The 26,900-nt window shown below is 37.3% G+C and overlaps 1 protein-coding gene across 1 annotated transcript in view; it reads left to right on the top strand.

Moving 5' to 3' along the window:
• The first annotated feature begins 325 nt into the window (after positions 1-325).
• The window catches only part of LOC122817347 (carboxylesterase notum2-like), a 334,692-nt gene continuing 308,117 nt past the window's right edge, over positions 326-26,900 (top strand). The window contains exons 1-8 of the mRNA XM_044090554.1: positions 326-383; positions 637-982; positions 1,097-1,149; positions 1,267-1,362; positions 1,477-1,537; positions 1,860-1,918; positions 2,000-2,102; positions 3,059-3,250. Coding sequence (XP_043946489.1) covers positions 681-982; positions 1,097-1,149; positions 1,267-1,362; positions 1,477-1,537; positions 1,860-1,918; positions 2,000-2,102; positions 3,059-3,250 — 866 coding nt within the window. The 5' untranslated portion in view covers positions 326-383; positions 637-680. The remainder of the gene's footprint in view (positions 384-636; positions 983-1,096; positions 1,150-1,266; positions 1,363-1,476; positions 1,538-1,859; positions 1,919-1,999; positions 2,103-3,058; positions 3,251-26,900) is intronic.

The following is a 26,900-nucleotide window of genomic DNA, read 5'->3' as shown; positions in this document are numbered from 1 at the left end:
AACTGCACTTGCTAAACAGCTGTGGAATGAATTATATTTGGAAAAAAAAAAACAGAAACAGAAAAAAAAAATCTTAAAAATGTTAGTTGAGGTGTGCCTAAAGTCATTCCTAATTCCTTTTGGATGAGATCAAATTGACTTAAAAGGTCTCAGCATTTTTGTATGTAGGCATGTGTTATCTTCGCTTGTCTGAATAATATGATGTGTGTCATCTGTTTCAATATTGGCTCCAGCTCAAAGAAAAAAAACAGAAGCATGTTCCATATGGGTACAATATATAGTCCACATCTTATCAAAGGTTGAAACAGAAGTGATTGTCCTGTCTCTGTTACATCCATCCTGGGCATCTTTATTGCTTTACTGTATGTCCTCACAAGGAAGAGGTAAAATACTGGTTTCTTCATTTTCTCTGAGTATAGCTCTCAAATAATATTGATACAATGCAGTATTGTAAGCCACCGCTATCTACAGGCTATTATGTTTTAATTGTTTTTTTTGTGTGTGTGTGTGTGTGTGTGTGTGTGCGCGCGCGTGTGTGTGTGTGTGTGTGTGTGTGTGTGTGTGTGTGTTTTGAAAATTCACTGTTACAATACACTGAAAAGGAATGAATACAGAATAACATTTTCTTCTTTGTAGTTCTGTGGCAAAAAACTGTAGCTTCAGTGGATAACTAAAGGACAATGAGAAGTTCAGGTTTACTGGTGTTTTTACTTCTACTGGCCGAAGTAATATCTCAAAACAAAAAGAGTTCAAAACCACACAATAAGAACATAAACCAGCAGAAAAAAAGTTCTGATGTAGGTGAACCTGAAACATCTGCCACAGATGGTGAAACAACGTCTGTGAATTTGTCATCCACAGAATACATGGCAACTCAAATAAAAAGCCTTTCACTGGCCTCTCTCCAAAAAGGAGATGATGACATGAAACTTTTCTTTCTCAAAAATACACTAGTGACTTGCAATGATGGGACAGCAGCAGGGTAAGGTGTTAAAAATATACTACATCTGAAATATTCTAAAGTGTTATCGTTGAATAGTAACATAATTAATGTATTTAAAATAATAATTTAGTTTTGTCATTGGTGTGTTTGCAGATATTACTTAAGAGAGTACAAGGGGAGTAAAAGGTGGCTAATATTTTTGGAAGGTATGTCAGCATTCTAGCAGTTCATTCTTTCAGTACATAATTATATATTTGATCTTCCAAGTTAATGTCATACACAACTGACTGATTATTGAAAATAACAAAAATATTTTTCTGCAGGTGGATGGTGCTGTTACAACAAAGAAACTTGTGACACACGATATAAAACTATTCGTCGTCTTATGAGTTCTTTAGAATGGCAACAAACAAGAAAGGGTATGCAGAAAAAGGTCTTACCAATATATCACACTACAATAAAACACTCTATTACCTTGGCTTATACTAGTATTTGGCGTGTTATACTGATTATCTACTTTCTTGACTTGGCAGGTACAGGCATTCTGTCAAACCAGTCAGATGAAAACCCTCACTGGTGGAATGCCAACGCAGTGTAAGTAACTTCACTAATACTGTTCTGTTTAGAACACTGGAAATGAGGATTCTGTCACTTCTTTTAGTGTATTTTCCAACCTGATTATAAAAGTAAGATGTAAAGAAATTGCAAAATCTTCTGTACTTATCCTATGTAACAAAATAGAATGTGCATATTCGTTTTGTATAAAAGGTTTTAAGCCTTATCTTTTGTTATGATAAAATTCCAGTTAAGTTGGAAAGATGCAGTCATATGTGCTTGATGCCTAAAAATGTTCCAAAGACCTTCAGGTACATAGTAGCATGGTTTTAAATATGCTGATCTGGATTATTTCTATCAGGGTTGTGCCCTACTGTTCAAGTGACGTATGGAGTGGAACATCAGCAAAATCCCGTCAAGGTAGGCATAACTATTTTGAAACAGATAAACATACAGAATCATACTTCAGAATATTAGACTTAACTCTGTCATTTCATTTAGTTGAATATTCGTTCATGGGCTCTCTGATTATACGTGAGGTAATAAAAGATCTGATTCCAAGAGGCATCAAGCAATCTAAAGTAGTGATGCTTGCTGGTACAAGGTAGGATCACATATCTGTAAATAGCTTTGCATTTATACTTAAAAAAAGTCATTGAAATGAGATATGTAATGGTGAAATACGTTTGTGTATGTGTGTGTGTGCATGTATATGTGAATGCCTGAGTGTCTGGTATGGAAAATTAAACATTTAATCTATAGCTTAATGTTTACAATGTTTACAATTTGAAGCTAAAGATCTAGGTCTGAATCCTGCCATTTCCCATCTGTATATTGTTCTGACTCTTAGTAAGATATTTGCTTTATTGAAGATCCAAGAGAATAGGCAACAGCTGTAGTGAGCTTAATCAAGAACCTGATCAGCAAATTGCTAAACATATTTCCACTATTTACACGATACTGTCCAAATTTACTATGAGTGATATTCCTTTTAAAACAATTCCTTTTCCACTATATCCATGTTTTGAATATCATACCTGAACCATGCTGATATAATGCCACAGACTATATTGTTAACAGGTTACTACATTGCTTGATGCCTTTACCTAATTATGAAACACAGGGAAAAATAAACAATAAAGTGTACATGATTTGTATTCAGGAACATCCCTACCACATTTTTTGTGTTTTTTAGTCACTCAGAAAGATTACAACAAGGGTACATGTAGTCTACACTTTGTGGTAACCTTTATGAATCCCCCTTGATATTTAAGGCTGCAAAATAATCAGTAGGAAAAGTTTAGGAGGAAGAAGGCGTGAATTATGCTTGTGTTGTCTGTTCGCTCAGAACAGTGTACATTTAATGTACACTTACTGTAGGTGTTAATGAATTCCATGGATTATTTGACTGCTCAAAATGTCTGATTTTATATTATCATGAAAGCTGGTTAAAGTTATTTTATGTTCACTGAATTTAAACAGCACAAAGAAATGCTGTTCTAAAAACAGCTAGTCCTGACAGAATTTTAATGTATGCACTTTTCATTTCCTTCCCATTAGTGCTGGTGGGATGGGCGTACTATTGAACATTGAGAGAGTAGCCAGCCTATTAGAACAATCCAGTACTGATGGAATTCAGGTCCGTGGACTCGTAGACTCTGGATGGTTCCTTGATAGTAAACAGCACAGACAGACTGAGTGTTCTGATGATGCATCCTGCAGCCCAGCTGAAGTAATTAAGAAAGGAATCAAGTAAGGCTTCTATAATTATATTCAACAATGAATTCTTAGACCCATGTAAATTAAACTAAAGAACAATGACAATGATCAACATAAGTATACCCCATTCAAATGCTGCTCCTCAGTTTTATTGTAGTATAAGACTATTCAGCTTTTCAGAACATTTCAGAGGAGAAAAGAATGCATGCAACATATTATTGAATTAACTTCTGCAGCAGTACAGTATCTACCTTACATGTATTTTTTTTTCGCAAACTGAAATACTGTGTAGCAAATTATCATTACTAATTAAAGCAGCTGTTGAAGTTTAATGAATGAGCTTAAAATCATTTGCTGTAATTTGACTAAAATGTCAGGTAGAATCAGTTTTGTACTATAATGAAATCTGGTGCTACTTTATATTGTATGCAAACAACATGTATTTTACATAAAATGTTTCACATACTACACAGACAGCAGCTTTCTCTGTTGAAAATATCTCATACTTGAAAATTATGAGAAATGTGACTTTCTTGTCCTGATCTTTCCTCAGGGAAAAAAAACTTTAAAATGCCCTAATCAACCCTGACAGGGTTAATAACGTCCCTTAGTCAGTTTATTTATTTATTTGACTTTGCTGACTGTGTATGTGAGGCAGGCAGATTCTCTATACCAGGGGTAGACGCAAGACAGAACATGCAGCTGGAAACCTGCCATGCATTACTGATGTCCCATGAGTACTACTATGTATAAGAAGAGATAACCATCCTTATTCATGCTTGGTGTAATTTGTATTTTATCATGAATCATTTACTTGTCTTCTTCAGTTTAGGAAAATTTTAATCTAAACTGATATGCATAAGAAATGAGTATTTTATAACATGTTAATTTTCAGTAGAGAAAAAAAAGAACAGGTGCTCTTGTTTTCATATATATGTCTGTTTTTGGTGGAGGGAACACAGTCTGACATACCTCTACTATTGTATGTAATCCTCTATGAGAAAACACATTTTGGAGAACATGAATACTTTGTACTGGTAATGGTGTAGGAGAAAAAAAAAACATCTTGCCCAAAAGACAGCATTTTTGTGGCAAAGTTGTCTTCAGACAATAGTACTTCAAAAATGTGGTCTAGTCTAATATATTTATTTTAATTATGGGTAGATGGGCCTAGCTCCATGGGTCCATTTTACTCATTTGAGAAAATGTTTTCCTTTACATCATTTGTATGATTTGTGAACATCACATTTAGATACAAACATAACATAATTAGATAGTCATAGATACAGACACAGGAAATAAATAAATAAATAAATAAATAATATTTCAGCTTAGACACTAAATATCTTAACAACACAATTATATACAACATGATATACTTAGACATTTAATCAGATATATGACACAACTTTATGGACATGTGGTTAACAGTGTTTTATTTTCTCTTTGTAATGTGTCCGGATACTCATTGCAGGATTTACTTTGGTTTTCTTACTGCCTTCTCACATTATTTGCTTATTTTACATTTGCTATAACTACATTCAAGTTGCTCTCTGTTTCAATTTTTTCAGGATCTCTAAACCCAGCATATACTGATTTTGAGTCTTACTTTATATAGGCTGTCATATTTTGGTTGCTCTTTCACCCCTATTGGGACCATTCTTACTGATTCTGACATCTTATTTTGCATACCAAAACACTAAAGAACTTTTGTGTCACCCATAGATAGGCACTCCTTCTTGCAGCTCCTATACACTGTCAGCTACAAATACTTTAAAAAGAATGATCCCATTACTGAATCCTGTGACGTTCCACTGACAATGAGCCTTTTATTCAAAGTGCCCTATTTTCTATGACCCTCTGTTAAGCTGACTATACTGCTTTGTGTGTGTGTGTGTGTGTGTGTGTGTGTGTGTGTGTGTGTGTGTGTGTGTGTGTGTGTGTGTGTGTGTGTGTGCTTGTCTGTATTTGCACGTGCATGTACACATCTGGTCTCAAAAGGGTTGAAAGACCAACCAAAATATTAAAATTCAAAATCAGTGCGTGTACTGAATTTAAAGATCCTGTGTGTGTGTTACTTTTTTATGCTTTTTTCCCAGTTTTATGAAGAGGACTCACTTCTGCTTTTACTTTGACCCTAGAACAAAAGTTAGAAAATCTTTCTGTGTATGTAAAAACTAGCTATAATAAGACTACAAATAAAGAATATAAAGAAAGAAGGAAATAACTGAAAACATATTTTATGCAGTGGAGACGTATTGTGCTCTCTATACTCCCACCAAATATTCTAATCAGCCTTGATGTTAGTCTGACAAATTAACTATTTGCCTTTTTCTAAAGCCTTGAGAATAGAAACATCACAATTTCAAACAGTATGCTCAAAATATTCTGAAACAAACACTTCTGTTAAAATATATATAAAAGCTACTCATTTCCTACTTCAGCACTGAGAGATTTCCATTAGGGCTCATCACATCACCCACTTATTTAATAGTCTTTTCAAGATTCTTTCATTTATGATTGTGATAATGCTCTCTGTTCCAAGACCATTTCAAATGCTGTTTAGTTTAGCACTTCTTTTATGAATACTGAGTAAAATTATTAATTCAGTATTTCTGCATTTTTACTGGTGCCTTCTCTCTAGGGTCTGAATTTGAATAACTGAATGTTACATTACTTTTAAATTATGAATCAAACAATGCTTTATACTCTAGAGCATCATTGTTATTTTCTGATTAGTGCTAGTAACATCATATAGCATGTTACTACTAGTCCTTACACATGATGTTCTTTTGCTTACTGGACTTTAAAAGCCCATCATTAATATACTTGCTATAACATAAACAGTTTTGCTGGAGATAAACACTGGTTAGAATGCCACTGTAATAACTTTAATAGTAGGGCCCCAGATTTAACAATGTTAAAGTAAATAGCTAAATGAAATGGACAAACTGTTTCCGGTTTAACAAGGACATTGGATGCCTTATAAGTTGGATAAATGTCAGATGCTTTAATTCCTCCTTAGTAGTTCCTGAATGCTTTACAACGTGTTAATGAGCTTATATAATTATTGCAGAATCTGACAGTTGAAGCAATAGCAAGCTCTATTTTATTTTATTTATTTATTTATTTCAGTTTGATTACCGGGGAAGTCCACTGGACCAGTGGTGTGCCCATTTTCAGTGGAGGCCCGGGGAGAAAAGCTCCAATAAGCAATATGGTTACAAAGGTTACATAATGCAATGGTAAGTACATACATATATGGATACAAAGGTTACATAATGCAATGGTAAATACATATATGCAATCAGGTACAGGTGGATAAATTGACATTGAAATACAATTTTGACATAGGTAGCACAGTTTGTAGGTATTTACATTCAGGGCAGTAAGTTTAGACTGACTGGACAATAAGCATCAGTGAATTACTTGATATTTACAATATATACAATACTTGGAGTCAAGAGAGAGAAGATGCTTAGTCTGAGTATGTTAGCTTAGGTTTAATTAAGAGAATAGAAAAAGAGGTAATAGTGCAGAGAAGAGCAGGAGTATGGAGAGCTCAAAGGGGAAATTCTTAAGATTGTTATGTAGGGTGAAAGCAGGAGCATTTACGTTTAGTGGATAGGTAAGAGAAAAGTAGGGTTTTGAAGGATTCAGAGCTAGGTGTAGTCCTGAGTGAAGGAGGGAGAGAGTTCCATTTTTTGCCTACAGTGAAAGAGAGAAGCAGTTGGCCTGCAGGGCATTTGGGTTTGTGGACAGTGATTACATTTTGGTGTTTAGATCTGGTTGGGATGTAAGGGGGAAGGATGTTTGTTAAGGCTGGGCATTTATCTGGATAGAATATTAATTTGTGCGCAGTGGTTAGTTGGAAATAGTCTAGGAGGTTTGAGAGTTCCAGCCAGTTCAGAGATTGTAGGGTTAGGCAGTGGTGAGTAGAGGTTTTGGATTTAGTTGCGAATTTGGAGATTTTATTATAGCAAGTTTTGAGTTTAGAGGTGTTGGAAGAAGATAGGTTAGTTAGTAGAGGGGCTCCATATAATAGAGAGGGTAGGAGGTAGGTATTAGCAATAGTTTGCCTTGCAGAGTTGGAGAGAAAGCGGTTATTTCTATAGAGCATGCCTAGCTTTTGATGGGTTTTCTTTATGTTTTGTTGGATGTGGATATCAAATTTAAGGTGTTCGTCTATGGTAATGCCGAGAAGTTTTGCAGAACGGACCACTTCAATGGCAGAGTTGCTTTGGCTAAGGACTTTGAAAGCATTCTTGTCAAAGGAGAAATTTCTGGTGGGAGGAAAGAGAAGTATTTTGGATTTATTAGAGTTCAGAGAGAGATGGTTTTGGTGCATCCAGTTTTCGGTAGTGGAAAAAGCTATTTGAGTTTTAGTCAGGAGTTCAGGTAGATTGGAGGCGGCACAGACTAAGGTAGAGTCGTCTGCATACTGGATAAATGTCGTATCAGGGATGCTTGAGTGAAGGTTGTTAATGAAAATGTTGAAAAGCATGGGTCGAGGATGGACCCCTGGGGAGCACCGGTGGGTGTTGGCAAGAAGGAGGAGGAGGTAGAGTTCTTCCATCTGACAGCTTGAGATCTGTCAGATAGGTAGCTGAAGAACCAGGAAAGGGTATCAGGGGAGAGATGAAGGTTGGAGAGATGAAAGAGAAGGTGCTTGTGGGAGATGGTATCAAAGGCTTTGGAAAGGTCTAGCAGTATTGTGGATACTAGTAATCCAGAATCACGTGCTCGATTTACTGTGTCTAAGAAGGATAGTAAGGCGGTAGTGATGCTGTGGCCAGGGTGGAAGCCATGCTGGGTGGGAGTTATGAGGAGATTCTGAGTTAAAAAAGGCATAAGTTGGTGATGGACACATTTTTCAAGTATTTTTGATAATGGTGAGAGTAGGGCAATTGGGTGGAAATTAGAGATATTGTAGTTTTTGCCTACTTTGTGAAAAGGTAGAATGAAGGCAGATCGCCAAAGTTTGGGTACATAAGACTCCTTTAAAGATCTGTTAATTAGGATGCTTACAGGGAGAGCAATACCATCAGCAGCGGATTTGAGGAAGGAGGAGGGTAAGTTGTCCGGGGCATTTGAGCAAGGCTTTTGTTTTAATAGGAGTCTTTTTATGAAAGTAACTGGTACAGATATGAGTTGGAAATTAAGCGTACAGTTATTAGGGGTGCTGGGAGTAGACGAAAGAGAGCTGGATGGATTATTGTTGATATTATTATTATGATATTATGATATTATTTAATTAATCTGAGCTTATCATTTCCCCAAGGTCAAGTAGTCATCATATTAGATGAAAATAAAATGAAAGCAGATAGCTCCTCACGAAGGGATGAAGAAGTGGAGTGCACCACATACTCTACAGATACAGCTGATTTCACATAAAACAGATTATATTACAGTTCTAAATGTGTCAGCTTAAAGTGGCATTTACTGACAGAGGTATAGCCAGGCATTTTGATTTTCTACTCATGGCCTTTTATTGTTCTCCCCACCCAGTAGCAGATTAAGTGTACCTTGGGCCCTAGGTGGTTTTCAAGCTATGGACCCCTTCCCCCACATGCTTTTTTTTTGACTACACATAAATGCATAAGTTATTTTGGATTCACTTTCCTGATTTAAGGCCATTAAAACTGCTGTCATTACAATACAACAATATCTGTACACATCAATTACCGTCACTTGACTGTGTACAAGTCAAATGTCCAACTGTGATAAAATTGGCCATGGTAAAGTATTCTAAACTGCTTTACACAAATGCACACAAGTCCTGCAAAACTAGACTAATGACTATTTAACTTGATCATTACAGTAGGGTCAGTCATTGTCATTTTCAGATAGCTCCGGTGCCCTGTAATTATAGTCCCAATATTGACTGTGTACACTACAGAGTCTGTTTAACTTGTTACTGAAGGAACAGCCATTCTCACCCACACACAGCACCCATACCCAGCAGTTATGCTCCCACATGTTCACCATGTACACCTCAGATGTCCGACTGTTATAAAAATAAATAAAATAACTATTTAATAATTATAAACACAATTATAGACACAATCAAGAATTTCAGGTTTGTTTAACAAAAATACACAGTAGACCAAGTACTCCAACTAATTTCACAAAAATGCATATTAATCCTACAAATCCAAATCATTTCAACTGATCATACAAGAGTGTAAGTACATTTTATCCATAGGCAACCTCTGTCCACACTAGTAGTCATGGCCACTTCACTGTGTACACCTCATCTGACTGTGATATAAAATAATAATACCTAACCTCTCTATGCAAGAATTAGGACAAAACCAAAACATAATGAGGGGCAAATGACCAGAATCAAAGATACATGTTAAATGTTACTGTTATAAACTTAGAAAGTTGCTAGAATAACAGTTTTTGCATTAGTATCCACTTTCTGAAGAAATTAAGTCTGAAACTGAAATGTTTGTCTTTATTTAATGACTATAATCCTCAATGACTTGCCAGAAAACCATATTTTATGTAGAAAAAAAAGTATGAAGCAAAATGAGGAGTATTCTGATTTAAGAGCTACGGAATGTCAGCGTCGTATCACATACACAAATGCCAGCCCATCAACTTACTTCTCAAAATTGCACACTACTTTCATGGGTTCATAGGTAGTTACTAGGCTATTGATCTTTGAAGTATATCCTTAGATTCCCATGACAGTTTTCCAACCCTTATGTTTTCTAGTATGAATGTCTCAGAGGCAGGCAAAAAAGGATATGTTGGGACATTTATTTGTCGCCCCTTTCTGTAAGAGATTTGGGTGCTAATCCAGAGGTGAATTTACAGTTTCCTATCCTGTCATCCAAATTATGTTTGAATAGAATAAAAGATGTATTTTGCTTTATGAGGAATACAAACAACCTCTATCTCCCACCCAGCATCTATAGCCATTTTGTTGTGTGCACCTCATCTGACTGTGATGAAAAACAATAATACCTGTCAACCTATTAGGGTAACAATAAGGGATAAAGTAAAAAAATAATAATAAGGGACACAGCAGATTATAAGTATTGCTCTTATATACATAGAAAGTGGCTAGAATAACAGTATATGCATTTGAATACATTTTATGAAAGATATGAAGTCTAAACATAAAATGTCTGTCATTATTTAATGACCGAAGCAGTACATATGTTAAATGTTTGTCTTTCCCAGCATGAGGAGGTTAGCAAATCAACATTTAACTTATGTGTTGGATGCATCCATATACTGCATATGGATGATGAGGCTTAAGGAAAAAAAAAACTTTCAAACACCCTCCTGAGTATTTCTCTATATACTGGATTCAAACTTGCAGTGCTACACATGCTTAAACTGGGTTTGTCATGCAAGTATAAGAGAATATGACAGTGAAATTTGAATACTTTTTTTGAAACTTTAAATCTTTAAATAATTTTGGATTGCAAGGCAGGGTACAGTATGTTAGATGGGCCTTCTTGGAGCTGTGACTATAGTAGGCAGCCTGTTTTGCCCCTATTATAATCTACCATTACCTCCACCATTATGCACCAATCCAGATGCTGCCCCTTACACATTGAGTGAATGATGGATCTTTTTCATCTGTTTCCCCTTACAGCAATTAAAGAAGGTTCTTTTTCAAGTTTGTAATCTTATTTTAAGCAAGCTGTAGGCATTAATTTAGACAACTATTAACATATTTTGGCCTGTATAAGACATGCTCACTTTAGCACACTGATTATGCCTTGCTACATCCTTGTTATTAGAGAATTCATCTTAGACTCCAAACCTTAGCTTTGTGGCCTGGGCTGCAGCTGAAATAGATCAGAAAAGGACCAATTCATGTACTGTTTAGCAAACAAACAAATAAATTAAGTAATGCTAAATGTTTTAGACTATGAATCAAGAGATCGGCAGCATGCAAAGTTCACCTCATGGAAGAATTGGAAACTGACTGCAGGGTAGCCAACTGAGGGGTAACAGATGCCTATACCTCATCAGAAACAGATCCAGAAAGGGTATCAGAGAGTTCATTAACTAGGTCTCTCTGAAACCTGGTGAAATGTGCCAAATAATTCAGAAACCTTAAGGCAAGGGTCACTGAAGCATAGACATGCTTCGCAAACCTATCAATCAACCAAGACTCCTTGTTTGGAGGATGGACAGTGGAGTTCTCTTCAGATAGTTCCTTCTTAGTGGCCGCTGCCATGACCATGGCATCAAGAGGCACCCCGTTTGTCCAAAACTGCCTGTCCTCTCGTGCTGTTACAACTTTGCCCAGTCTCTTCGGGATTGGTTTAATGGTGTCCGGGGTATTCCATGCCCAGCAAGAGATCAAATCTATAAGGTCATCAGCAGGCGGAGTCACCCAGGAGGTGGATAGGCCAGTACCAAATGCCTTCAGGAACACAGACTCCTCTGATGAAGGGCTGCTGGACTTGCAGTCACCTCGCTGTTTCAGGATTTTAAGGATGTCTCCAAACTGGACATCTTCAGGAAATGACTGTGGGACCCTTCACCTTCATCAAAGTCTGTGTCTTCTATGACTGACTCCTCAGGACAGTCAAAGTGCTTCCTCTTCCACATTCTCTTCTTAGGGACTTCCTCGGTGGGATGCTCCGGGGAGGTACCAGAAGAGGTGGAAAGACCCTGCTGGGAAGCCTGGGGTTTCAGTATCAGCTATTCCCGTGGAGAGGGTAGATGTGACTCCAAGTGAAGAGATGGCAAGTCTGTAGACTGAGGATCTGAGGGGAAGGGAACCATCTTTGTTGAGCATGCTGACAAGGCTCTCTCCATAACCAGAAAGGCAGATCCCCCCTGAGAGAGGAACAGGACCTCAGATCCATAACGGCAAACCTCTGGACCAAAGTCCCTCCCTGCTCCAAGGAGAACTCCTCCAAGGCTAAAGTTGGAGCCAAACTAACCTGTGCCGAGGACCCAATGTACAGAGATGGCTCCAAGAACTTTGGAGCCATCTCTGTACCTTGGGGCCTTGGCACAGGTACAGAGATTGCTCCAAAGTTCTTGGAGCCATCTCTGTACCTTGGGGTCTCAGCACAGGTACAGAGATGGCTCCAAGGTACAGAGATGGCTCCAATAACTTTGGAGTTGACTGTGACATTCTGGACTCAACAGGGCAGCTCTGGTTCAGACAACTTTCCTGATCCAATGTAACCAAAGAGCTCAGAACAAGCTGTGGATCCAAAGATAAAGATATTCAGGATCCAAAGCAGATGGGCCCAGACAACTCAGATCCAGTATCTTCAAGACTGAGTATGGAGTCAAAGGAGGAGCTTGCACAGGGAGAGAAGTGGAAGGTCAGATCTCCTAACCTAAATGGGTAGGAGCCAGCAGAACACTTGACATGCTCTGTGCCAAGAGAATCCTTCTCACTAACCTCCACACATCTTCTTCTGTAAGGCTCCTGGAAGAGCAAATGAACACAAGAGAAGGAGACCTAGGTCTCTCCAAAAATGGAGAAGGAAACCTGGATGGAACAGAGTCCACTGAGGTAGAGTATGTGGTCTTTGGAAGGGGCATGGAATGAGCCATGAGATCCGATGTTTTTGGTGTCAGATCCAGAGAAGTCTGATCCAATAAATGCCTAGGCCTCTTGAGCTTCAGATCTGATTGTGAAGTCGGATCCAATAGCTCCTTAGTCAGATGTCTTGGATCTGAGTGTGAGGTCAGATCTGAGAATTTTGTAATTTTCTTTTTAGTATCCGAAGTGTTAGTCAGATCCAAAAGAGGTCTTTTCTTTGATTTCCTAGACAAATTAGTAGAAGCTGTTGAGGTACTGGGAGAAATTATATTTTTAGTTTTCTCAGGGGAAGCTCCAGATGAGACCTCAGAAAAGGAGGAAGGAAGTGACCCTTTAAGAATTCATTTATTCTTACTCCACCAGAGCTCTAGGGTTGAAGGAGTGGCAAATGGAGCAGTTATCCTGGAGGTGATGAGGTCCTAAACAGTAAACACATAAGGAATGTTTATCTGAAAGGTGTATTTTATGACCACATTTAGTACATTTTTTTGAAACCAAAACAAATCCAAGACTGAAGGTCACAAGCAGCAACTGTTTTATTTGGTAAAGCCACTTAAAACCAAAAAGAAAAAATACAAAAAAAAAAGCCGGTTTCTCTGCCATACTGATACAGAGAAAGGTATGATAACAGAAATACCAGAAAACTATATAGAAATCTTTAGAAATATTATATTCATATATATATATATATATATATATATATATATATATATATATATATATATATATATATATATAGGTCTGCTTTACCTACACAAAAGACCAGATCGATGGCATTCACTTCACTGAGATGACTACATTGACACCAGAAAACCGACATCCGGAACACCGACATTCTGACCCGAGATAAGTAACCGCTTGGTCATCCTGTTGAACTTTGCCCCTTACCCCCACCGTAATGCAATCTTGGAGTAGGTATATTTAGTTACGGGGGTGGGTTTGGTTTTTTTTTTTTTTTTTTTTTGTTTTTTGGGACGGCCAAGCGTTTCCTTACCTCAGGTCGGAATTCAGGTGTTCCAGATGTCGGTCTTCTGGTTTGTCTGTGTAGTCGTCTCGGTGAAGTGAATGTCAGTGATGTTGTTTTTCAGGTAAGTGAAGTAGCTCCATCTACATATATATATATATTTTTTTTTATTTTTTTTTTATTTTACGAAAAAAGAGGAAAGACTACCAATGATACATTCTAAAGTGTAAGAAAGGGAGAGAGCACTTACAATAGTATGGAAGAAGTACACAAGTACAAAAAGGGAAAAAATAGAGAAGATTTTAGGCAAAGGGATACATTTAAAAAGTAGTTAGACTGAAAGAGAAGAAAATTAATTTTTAAAGAGAAAAAGGGATTCACTTATCTTAATTATGAAGAGTCACTTGACAGCATTGTAACACCATATCTTTCGCTGGAAGAGGCAAACAAGATCTAAGGTAGTTGGGGTTGGTGCACTATGGGTAAGAGAGTAGCTCGAGAGTTTTCTGGTTGCCATGAGCTTTTGCAATGGCCGAGTCAGATCTGAGGGATCAGATCCCAACCCATAAGATGAGGACAGAATGAAAATTGACAACATCAGATCATATATTAATTCTATGCATATTATAATCAGTGCACTTGTACACCCCATTCCCACCTCAGCAGCCCAAGAGTAGAGCATATTAACTCATTCAAGTCTATAGCGCCATTTTTATATTTGTCCAGTTAACTCAATATCTCCTTATGGTGTCCATACCTTTTTTGCATCTGGCTTCTGACTTAGTGGTATTAGATGGTAATAGAAAGGACAAATAATAATTAACAAAATGACATTAAGATTGTTTTTCATAACTGAGAGCCCTGCAAGCTATTCAGGTGTATGGTGTGAAATGCTATGGTGTGAGACAGGAAAATTCATTGTCAATGTCTTATACACAGTATACTGAAGATACTGCAAGTCTTTTGTTCAGAAGTATGACAATAAACATTCAAAAAAAAGTGACTTGCAAACTGTTGCATGGCATCAAGTGAAACATTAGATATTGTTGAAGAAAACTTTCACTAATATTTGCACTGTAAGTTGCACATCTTGAGAGATATTCAGTGTTAATTATATTGCCAATTATACAGTCAAGCATATGTTTGACTGTATAATTGTTAATTACATTGCCAATTATACAGTCAAGCATATGTTTTTCATTTCTTTAAATATTTCAATAAACATGCATCCTGATATTAATTGCTTGCTGTCATGCCAAAGCTTATTTCTGGTTAACAAAAAGTATTCTAACAATATATGTATGGGTGGTATAATTTACAAGTTATGACAATTTGTTTATAAAAGTTTAGCAAAAAATATAATTCAGGGTTTGTGAGCATTATTATATATTATAGTATTTATGGAAAGACTACGAAAATGCACTGACTGTTATTGCTGTAAAGGAAACTTCATACTGATAACATTGCTATTTGCACAGTTTTGATAGATTTTATTTTTCACAAAATACTTACATTGTTTATCTTATGCTTTTAAGTTGATTGCTCAGAAAATGCTCTGGAATGCAAGGATGTGTATAGGCTGCTGGAGGTGTGACATTCCATACCTCATACATGCTATAAGTTAACATTAAAGTTGCTTTTGTCCAGCATGTTTTGTCTTGTTATATTGTAAAGCCTATATTTCTTACATCTTAAAAAGTAGTTTTTACTTTAATATGTTTAATGTACACAACAGTCACTTGAAGAGACTTCCCCACATTTAAAAGGGTTCCTATTAAATTATCGAAGATGTATTCTTTTGAATGCGTCTTGATCGAACTTGAAAGCATGAAAAGGCAAAATAGCGAAATGGCATATAATCAAATTTTTTGCCTTGGAAAGAAATCACTGGGCCACTTCCATTACTTTGCCATTTTCATGACTGTAGTGTGATCTTGGAGTTGGTATATTTAAGTGGGGGGTGTGGGGGCGAAGTCCCCCACTTTATGTAATGTTTGAAAAATGTTTTTTTTTTTTTTTTTTTTTTTTTTTGTGGAACAGCGATTTTTTCCCTTGGAAAAAAAATCGCTGTTCTAAGCATTCGAGATTGTAAGCTTTCACTTACATGGGTTCGATAAATCATTGTTCACATTTTTAAGTGTTCAATGATTTGACATAGACCTCATTTTAAAATACTCTTGACTACACACTACACAAAACTGTTTTACTGTATGCAAAGTGTAGTTTATATCATGAAATATTTTAAACAAATACTAATAACAACAAAAATGTTTTTAACTATAGTTACCCCCACTCCGTTTTAGTGCCCTTCTAAACATTAATGACGTAAAGTGGAGTATATGGTTTACAGTCCACACATATGTATAACAAAGTCAACAAAAGTCCAATCTTTCTCAGCCAATTTTTCTTGAAAAGCATATTTCACAAATGTGACTGATGCAATATAGTGCCCATTTATTCACTAATTTCAGTGTCGTTGGTCTTATTCCTGTTCATCTCCATCTCTCAACACCAGACTCTGGTTCAAGTCCAAGGTACTCCTGATTCTTCTAGTCAGCTCATTTGCTTTTTCTTGTCTCTCAAGCATTTTCCTTTGGAACATTGAAAAAGGTTTCACTGGCAAAGTCTCTCTATGAGCTTTCTTGTCAGAAGAATGACACACAGATACCCTTCTGTTTGATGGCTCAGTTTGTGTTGGATAAAGTTTTTATTTCCTCCTTAGCCTATTATGCATAAAAAACTCTTTGATCCTACTGAAAAAAATATTCTGAAGATGGCTGGATACAGTAACTTAAATCTCACATCTGTCACTCAACATTCCCTGATTTATGGGATAAATTTGCTTCTCTTCTGCCTGGTCTACTCTGAATAGTAATTTTCCATAAACACTTTGCTATCAATTTTTAACATGTTTTTCTTCTGCCATAGTTTTGTCAGGATCAGCTTTTTCTTTTGGTATAATTACATATTTACTAATACAGGTTTTGGCTGCTTTCTCATTGTCAGGTTTGGAGCATATGTTAAATGTGTCCTTTCAATTAACAAATCCTGCTGTGGAATACCAATCCAGTTGTTTATGTTTGCTTTCATAAAATTAATAAAGTCTGTTCCTTTAAGTTTCTCTGGTGCGTTAGAAAATCTCAGGTTTTCTATGCCCGCTCTATCTTCTAATTGTTACCATTTTTTTGAAACAGCTTTTCTTGAAAAGTTTCATACTCAACCATTCTTTTCTTCATTTCAGCCTCTTATTTTTGCAGTTTTATTAGTTCATATAAATAGTTTCTATTCTTTGTAGTTTATTGTTATTTGAGGTGATATACTCTTTCAATGTTTCATTTATTTTTTCCTCTAAATTACTGGAAGCCATCTCTTCTACCAAAGCTGAAACTTGAACTGCTTTTTGCTGAACAGCTGCAGGATTGTTCTCAGGCAGCCTTTTCTATTCACGTTCTCCTGTGATGAGGTGAGTACTTCTTTTGATTTGAAAGCAACACCTTTTGCTATGAGCTGTGCAAGGTAAAACAATTTCCTAGCCACTATTGCAATGTGATGGTCAAATGTGAGAGAGGTATCCACCCAAGTACCTAGGCCTCTCATTACATTTTCATTTTGAATTTTTGTGTAATCTGTGCTATAAGGTGAAGCTAGGGGTTGCACTTTTTGGCATTATAAAGAATGTATGTGTATGTATGTATATGATAATAACTTTATATAATTTTGTATCAGTGGAATATTAGGTAAATTAAATCTAATATCATTCTTGTATAACAGTTTTAAATCAAGCTATTTTTTAACACTGTTGGCATAGTATGTCTTGTTGAACCATGATTTGTCTCACAAGCAGAGATTTACTCATATACTCTAAAAAAAGAAACTCTGCTGAAAAAGTGAAATATGCTGATAAAAAACAGCTTAGTATTATAGGTAGCAGGGATAATTATGATGGGCTCAATTGTTTTTGCAGATTTCAGAGTACTAATATTCTTATATTATGTTAGTAGATAGCTATTACAAATAATTCTCTACTAGGAATGACTTTAGGGGTAATATAAATAACTACTACTCCTTTTTTATACTATTTTGATATCCAACAGACCAAAAAACTGTGGAAAGTGCTGAAAAAACACACTAGTAACCAAGAACAGCACCTGAAACGACAGACAAAGGTACCCGAAACGTTGGTACAAATACTTTATTGAACAACCATAATCAAAAATCCAAGGCGCTTCAAAGGTTAAGCGCTTTCATCAACAAGAAGTTGACCATCAGAACAGTTAAAAATGTGCACACACCCTGTTTAAATACAATCTAGCCAAACCTGATAGGTTACTAAAAATGTCAATCAAAATCATCATCACAATAAAAAGAATCCCTAATAAAAAATTCTTGAAGGACATATAAATCTGTTAAAAGTCTGTTAAAACATATTAGATGTTACCTGATGTATATTGGTAAAATAGTAAAAGGTTAAAATGTGCCAATAAAATATATACTGCAAAATTGTTTCCCAGTATAATAAGGTACTAAATGTTAATATAATAACTACCATTCGAAAATGAAAATATAAGATATTTCTGAAAGTACAAGTAATACAGAAGGCAATAATCAACATCGACACTGTAAAATATATGGTATAGTACACCACTAGTCAAACTTGTGCTGCTTTCTCTTTTAGGGCTTGGGTGATGGAAATAAAATCATTCAAACCAGGGAAGATGTTGGCTGCCAAATGCAGTTGCCACATCATCTCTTTTTTGTTCAGGATATTTTTCCAGTCACAACCCCTAGGATTAGTCTGTACTTCATCCACAATACCAAATTTAAATCCAGTAAAATTCAGGCATAGTATGCTGTGTCTGAAGAGGGCATTAGTATCTTTTTTATTTTTTATATCATATGTGTGTTCATATATCCTAGTTTTGAGTGCCCTCTCAGTTTTGCCTATGTAAAAAAACAATGCATGTGTTGCACACAACCAGGTAAACTATTCTTTTGGAACAACAATTTCCCTTTTTAAAAATAATTTTACTGTTTGAATAATTGGGTAATGTGATAACTGTGTCTCTTTTATAATGAACGTACATTGATTGCAGTTACCACAAATTTTCATCCCTACTTCCATATTTTCATCCCTGTAAACCTGTTTATCCTCCAGTATACTTTTTAAATTTCTACCCACTTTGGTAGAAAAGTTGGGTCTGTCTCCCACCCTCTTAAATACTTCGTTATCAGCCTTAAATACACTCCAGTTTTTGTCCATTAATATCTTTGTAAAAAGGACTATGTTGTATTACACATGCCTGGGTATGGTTACAAGTGTTGACCAAAGGGTTGTTGACTGAGTCCATAGTAGGAAGGTCCTCTGTAACTTTCTTGCCCAGTATAGGTGTGTATTTGACTCTCCCATCCTTCAATAACCTCATTCAGGATGTTTGTCACTAAATCCTTGGGGTACCCTCATTCTAAGAACATCAATTTTAAGGTACAAAATTCCTGTTGTAAATCTTTTGAATGTGAGGTCATCCTTGCTATTCTAATGGCATGTCCTTTCACAACTCCTCTTCTCTGAAAGAGCAGATGGTGGCTGTCATAATGAAGATATGAGTTACAGAAGGTGTGTTTATGAAGTACTTTGGACCTAAATCCATCAGAATCTTTAATAATTAAGGTGTCAGGGTAACTCATTTCAACTGAGTTAAATTGATAGGTAAATTTGAAAAAATTAGTAGTATTATTTAAATATTCAATAAAATTAGGAATATTCTCTACGGTACCTCTCCAAATAATAAAAATATCGTCCAGGTTATCGGTTGTAGGAAACAATGTCCTGATAAAAGTTACTTTTAAAAACATACTCTAGTTCCCAGCCCAACATGACTAAGTTTGCGTATACTGGGGCACATTCCGTGCCCATGCCCACTCCTGTGATCTGTTGATAATATTGCCCTTCACAGTATATATAATTGTTTTCATGTATGAGTGCCATCATCTCACAGATTAACTTGATTCTGTCCTGACTTAAACTGGAACAGGTATACAAAACTTCTTCAAAATATCTCAAACCTTCATCCTTGGGTATACTGGGAAACAAATCCTGGACATCAATGGTAAGAAAAATCAAATCTGGTGACCATAAATCTGGAGTAATTCTGGCTAAAAAATCCCAGGAGTCTTTCACCAGGTGAGGAATACTATCTAAAACATCTTTTACCACTTGTGTATAAAAACAGCCAAATTATGTGTCTTGGACCCATTGTCTGCCACTATGGGGTGGGCCATGTAGAAAGCTTTCCATACAATGGAAGCAACATGGTGGTCAAAAGTCAGGCTGCTATGAATCTGGGTGTCCAAATCCCTCACGACTGACTGTGTGCTTAGAACGTTGTTATTAATGTGAAAATTTGTGGGGACATCTCTCTCCCCAAAGGGGATGATGATGATGCATTTTTTTGTATTCAGCTTGAGGCCATGTTTCTGGCACCAGTCATTTGTTTGGGTGAGACCCTCTTGGAGGATGTCCACGTCACTAGGGGAATTGATGACAACTCCCAACTTGCAGTCATCTGCAAACTTGGTCAGCCATAGCCCACTTTGGCCTGTACCTCAGAAAAGTATATCCCAAATAACAGAGGCCCCAAAATCGAACCCTGGGGTACCCCACTCAATACGGGTCTACTGCTTGAGGTGGCTTCACCTATTTTGAATAGGTGGTTCTATCAGTGAGCCAGTTGGCTACCCATCTGGTAAAATACAGCTTGATGCCTAGTTGAGAGAGTTTATCTATTATGCCTGAGTGGGGAATAGTGTCGAAGGCTTTGGCCAGGTCAAGGTAACCAGTGTGCACTGTCTTCCCCTCATCCATGGCTTTGGTGACTGTCTCAAAAAAAGTCAACCAAATTTAACAGACGAGATCTCCCCCTTGACGAAGCCAAACTGTGTGGGATCGAGTGTTTGGAGGTTGCCAATGTCCTTCTTTATGTGGTCCATAATACTCTCTTAGCCAAAGTCAAAGCAGAGACTAACCTGTTTTCCATGTCAGGAACTTTAAAACAGCTTTATGAGCTGGTTTGAAAAGAAAAAGTATGAAGTTTTCTGTCATCAAGTTAAGATCCCAAGGAGGAACTACCTGTTTTCTAGGTGGGCAAATGTGTAGTACTTATTTCAAAAACTGTTTTACTTGAGAAAAAAAGAAATGGGGGGGGGTCTAAAGGCAGCTAGACAGAAATGGCCAAAAGATGAATTTTGACAGATGAATAAGAAAGATAAGATTTTAGCATTTCACAGATATTGGAGAACCAAAGCAACTTTTGCCTTTAAAGGATCTTGGTTCTGTTTATTGCATAGTTAGAACAGTTGTTCTATTTGGCCAAATAGGTTTTTCTAGAAAGTAAGTTTCTTTGCCTCCTTTAATACCTGTGGCACATACTTTTAAATAGGTACCTGAGAGGAATTATAATTCTATCACCTAGCCTGTCAGATAAGGAATTTCTGTGAATCAGAGATCCTCTGTCCTCTGTAAATAAGTTTATCCTGTGGGGCCATTTGTGGTAATTACTATTGGCCAGTTTCTTGAAAAGAGATAACCACTGTTTTCTGGGACAAAATGGAGTTGTCAGTATTATCTTTGGAGAGTCCTTTTGGAACTTTAAAAGAATTCTGGTTATCAGAGGAAAGAGGAAGACATAAAGGAACATCACCATCAATGAGAAAGGAAAAGGCATCTGCCTTACAGGCTTTTCTGCAAGGAGTCCTAGAAAAAGAATTTTTAACTGCCTGCTGAGAATGGAGGCAAATAGGTCCACTTGGGAAGTTCCCTACAGGTGGATAATCTCCTGGAACACTCCTGTGTACAACATACATTGACAGGGGTCTGCTATGGCTTTGCACAGTCTCTGTCATTGTATTCTGCTGTGACAGAATGTAGGTAGCTTGGATGGATACTCTGTGTTGTACTGCAGGTCCATGGGCTAACCTGGCTAGTCTGCTTAAGGGGTATGACCTGCCCCCCCCTTGTTTGTTTATGTTCCACATAACAATGGTAGTATTTGGAGTGCTCAAATGGATATAGGATTTGAAGGTATTTACCAATGCCATCACTGATTTGATAATTATGTGTTTCCTTTTGAAACAATGATCCCAAAGCCTTTGCACTATGACTCCCTTGAATATAGACACACAGGAAAAGTCTGAAGCATCCATAGTTACAGATTGGGAAGGAGTTGAAGGAGAAATTGTAAGACTGGGATTCATGCTGAACTGGTCTCGCCAACAGTGAAGTTCCTTTCTGATAAAATTCAGTACAAGAATTTAGAAAGACAAAAGGTAATGGCATTGAGTCTGGACTAATTTGAGAAAGCATTTCTTCATATGTAATCTAGTTAGAGGAGTCGTGAGAAATGTAGAAGCCACGTATCCTAATATCCTGAGGAATTATCTTGCTGATGTTAAAGACTGATGAGAAAACAAAATGAATTGCTCTTTGGAAAATATTATTTTCTCCTGAAGCAAGAATATCATCATTTTTGAGGTGTCCAGCAGGCATCCTAGAACGTTAGTTATCCTGTGGAAAGGAATGAGAGATGAGTTCTCCAAACTGAGTTGAAAACCTAAGATGTGAAATAGGTTTCTGACAAAGAACTGAGACTCTATTTAGTTTTGGAGAGTCTGCAAAAATAAAACAAATATCCAAGTAAGGAAAATATAGATGCCATGTAATCTGACATAAACAAACAAAAAATGTTATTGACACTTTGGGAATAACATTGTTATTCCCTTGTTGCAGTGGAGAAACTAAAGGGTAAGGGAGAGAACTGAAAATGTTAACCAGAAATAGAAAATCGTAAAAAGCATCTGAAGTTTTTGTGAATGGGTACATAGTAGCAAGCAACTTTTACATCCAAGGTTATTAAGAAACTTAGAGGAAGGACTAAGGATAAGAAAGACAGTAGCGTAAGCATTTTGAACTTTGGAACTTTGACATGGAAATGCAGAAAAGGCAGGTCCCAAATGGGTTCCAAGGTTCTCCTTCGTAATTACCAGAAATATCCTTGAGTAGAATAAATATCTTTTTTGTTTTTCTGGTACAGGTTCTATTACTCCTCAGGAAATGGTGTAAGCAGTGATGGGAGGGAACAGGTAGGTTTGATTTTGAGGATGGGATAAAATTCCTAGGATTGGGGAGGGGATCTTGTTGCCATCTGCACACATTTTGAATGATTTGTTTGTACCCAAGAATGTGTTATCACAGAAAAAGATGTAGAGAAAGATTCTCAGAAAGGTTCCGAAAACTGCCACGGTGGGGAGGGGAGAGGGAAGAATGGGTGCCAGAGTCAGTCATTTTTCTTTGACTGAGCCAGGGATGAGGTGCTCCTCCCGTTTTATAGAAACTGCCCTGCCACTGTTTCTTAAATGTCTGCCTTTCTGACTTTTGTTGAGTTTGTTTGAATAGCTTTCTATAAAATGGTCCTGCTAAATTTTGGTATAGGGGACTGAAACATTCGCTTTACCCCTTGAATCAGTTTCTACCTTTCATTAAATCTTTTCAGAACCTCTGCAGATGAAGTGCCAAATAAAAATACCTTATCCAGAGGGCAATAAGAATTTCAGATTTGACATTTTTAGACAACTTTTGGGTCTGTAACCATGCAAGCCTATGCATTACTAATCCAGTTGGTGCACCACCTAGACGCTACATCAGCAACGTTCATGTGTGCACCTCACCTCAGGGAGCATTTGGTAACTTGAGTGACTGAGAAAACAAATAGGATTTAGATTCTGAACTGGGTAAGTGAGAAAAATGTCAAAAGGAATTTGGACACATGAGCCTGACAAGTGGCAGTTGTAAATGCTAAGGATGAAGAGGTGTAAACCTTTGTCCCAAATCTGTCAAAGGCTCTGCCAACCTTGTTTGAGGAAACTGGTTTAGAAGTATCTAGATGTTAAGAGCTAGATGATTTTCATAAAGAAATTACTGAAAGGTCAACTTAGGCATTATGGAAAAGGTATCTATGAGACCGAGGTACCTTATACAGTTTATTTGATTTCCTAGGAACAGTAGGTTGGCTTTAATAAGCAGTACTGGCTGCATTAAAAGCAGCCCCCACTGCTCCACTAACTTGGTGGGAACAGCCACTGCTTTAGGTGTCTCCACCTATAACAGGTCATAGTACCTCTGCTGAGTTTCAGAGATCACATATGCTCTCATTTAAACAAGTCCTTCATCCTTCCAATTCTATTAGAGGAAGACAATAATTTCTTCAGAGTATAATTCCAGTTTTTATGAAAAGAGACTTGGCAAACATAGTCTAAACCAATTTCCTCTATATCAGAAGCCATCTCTGAATCTGAAGAAGCAGTTCTCTTTCTTTTTGAATGGGTCTGGACTGAAGAAACAATCTGAAGTGACTGAAATGCTTTGAAAAAACCTTCAACAAAAGAGAACCATTCTTCTTTTGTTTACCTGAGTATAGGGATAGAGGAAGTTGAGATGTGTTTAACCTCTAAGATGTTTTCCTCAGAAGAAAACATCCGCTCAGATGTTCAGCCCTCCCCCTGGATACTAGGTACCTCATCAGTAACAACTACCTGTGGGATGTCTGCATCCTCTTCCAAAACAACCAAGCTCGATTCTCTCCTGTCTGCAATAACTGTAAGTCTAGCCCTTGAGGATATGCCCAGTGACTCTTACTAGCTTCCCAAGGAGTAAAATCAGAGGGGTTCGGAGCATCTGACAAATGGACTGAGGGCTCCAACATGGTCACAGAGGAATCATTTGTCAAGGGCTGGGAAAGACAGGATGTTAAAGAGGGCACTAAAGAATCTTCTGTAACTATTTTGTTTTCTTTATGACCACAGGAAGGATGCAACAGACTCCATAACAGACCTTTTAAGGGCCTTTGGTTCTTGACAAAAAGCTTGAGAAAACTAAGGTGGTTCCTAAGAGTCAAGGTGTTAGGTATGAAAGATAATCAAATGCAGCACAACCAGACATTGTGTTCCTCAACTTAAACAGAAAAGACAGGCTATGCGGGGTGTCTCTATAAGGTATTTAACATCCACACTAGCACTTCCTCTTTCTTTCAGACTAATATAATTCCTAGACAACATTATTTTTCAAAGAAAACGGAAAGAAACTCTCCAAAAGGATATATATTTGTCCAATTTTGCAACACTAGTCAATCACTGAACCAATGAAGATGCAGTGAAGAGTGTCTCTTACTGGTAGCTTTAATGGCAAGAAAGTCTTTGTGCCCATATGTCTACTTTCATGTACCTCCTTGGACATACAGGTGTATGGAGGGGTTCCTAAAGCTTTAGATACTGTGCAGATGTCCAGTCCTTGGCAGGATATGTCCTGTATAGCTTAGGCTACTGCAACAGTGATCAAAGGAATTTCAGCAAAAACTGTTGCCCTAGGTTCCTTCATGAAACTGTGTATTTCAGGCTTTGCTAAGCTATATGGCCTCCAAGCAGTAATATAATAACAAGGTCCTCCTAAACAAGCACTGCTATCTTCCCCTCACTGTCTTAAATTTAAAAATTAAAATAAAGACATGAGCAATGCAGGGTAAGTGGAAGAGGTGTGTTTTGTTTACTGTGTTATGTAAGGAATAGGTTGTTATATGCACACTATGATATGATCACTGTCTAGGTAACTCTGCTCACCTGAGCTGTTTCTGGGATGCAATAGAACCGCCTGCATTAAAAATTTAAGATTTCGGTCTAATAATCGAATAATGCAATACTCTGTAGCCATTTTGGTATTAATCAAAGTTAACTGTATTAGGGGAAGGAGGTTCATCATGATATGCTGCACCAACTAATACACAACTAGCTTATGCAGAAAAATAGTGCCATTGAAAAATACAAACACATACAAACATATGTGTGCACACATACACGTACACACCCATTGAAAGCTTACACAGGTATGCAACATCTTCAGTAGTCTCTATTCAAATCAAAAATGGTGCTACCTGGAAAAATACTCATGGTGTCAGCATGGGATGTCAGTCAATGAAATATAAAAAATACAGTTTTCTGTGGAAATGACATATGTAATCTTGTGAAATCCAAGCAGATGATCAATTAGATCATCAACTCTGTAAGTAAAAATTGCACTCATTTTGCTTACTAGGTACCAAAGAGACATTGCTAGCAGCATTTTGTGGCCTCATTTACAACTGTGCCACTAAAGTACATTCCCCAGCTGAGTGGTGGTTTGTCTGGACTTCATTCTATGTCATCATCATCATCATCACCTTCTTTCAGCTGTTCCCATTAGGGGTCGCCACAGTGGATCACCTGTTTCCATTTCTTCCTGTCCTCTGCATCTTGCTCTGTCACACCAACCACCTGCATGTCCTCTCTCACTACATCCATAAACCTTATATTAGGCCTTCCTCTTTTCCTGTTACCTGGTAGCTTTATCCTTAGTATCTTTTTCCCAACATACTCCGCATCCCTTCTCAGCACATGTCCAAACCAACGTAATCTTGCCTCTCTGGCTTTGTCTCCAAACCTTCCAACCTGGGCTGACCCTCTAATATACTTATTCCTAATCCTGTCCACCCTTGTCACACCCAGTGCAAATCTTAACATCTTCAACTCTGCCACATCCAGCTCAAACTCCTGCCTTTTTGTCAATGCCACTGTCTCCAACCCATATAACATAGCTGGTCTCACTACCCTCTTGTAGACCTTCCCTTTCACTCTTACAGGTATTCGTCTGTCACAAATCACTCCTGACACTCTTCTCCACCCACTCCATCCTGCCTGTACTCTCTTCTTCACCTCTCTTCCACACTCACCATTACTCTGAACTATTGACCCCAAGTATTTAAACTGATCCACCTTCGCCACCTCTACTCCTTGCATCCTCACCATTCCTCTATCCTCCCTATCATTCACGCACATATATTCTGTCTTAGTCCTGCTAACCTTCATTCCTCTTCTCTCTAGAGCATATCTCCATCTCTCCAGGGTCTCCTCCACCTGTTCCCTACTCTCACTACAAATCACAATGTCATCTGCAAACATCATAGTCCATGGGGACTCCTGTCTGATCTTGCCTGTCAACCTGTCCATCACCATTGCAAATAAGGAAGGTCTCAGAGATGATCCTTGATGTAACCCCACCTCCACCTTAAATGCATCCATCACTCCCACCGCAGACCTCACCG

Source organism: Protopterus annectens, chromosome 12.part0 (assembly GCF_019279795.1).
Source record: "Protopterus annectens isolate FY-2018-M chromosome 12.part0, PAN1.0, whole genome shotgun sequence".
Classification (NCBI taxonomy): Eukaryota; Metazoa; Chordata; order Ceratodontiformes; family Protopteridae; genus Protopterus; species Protopterus annectens.
This window is presented reverse-complemented; position numbering and strand designations above follow the sequence as displayed.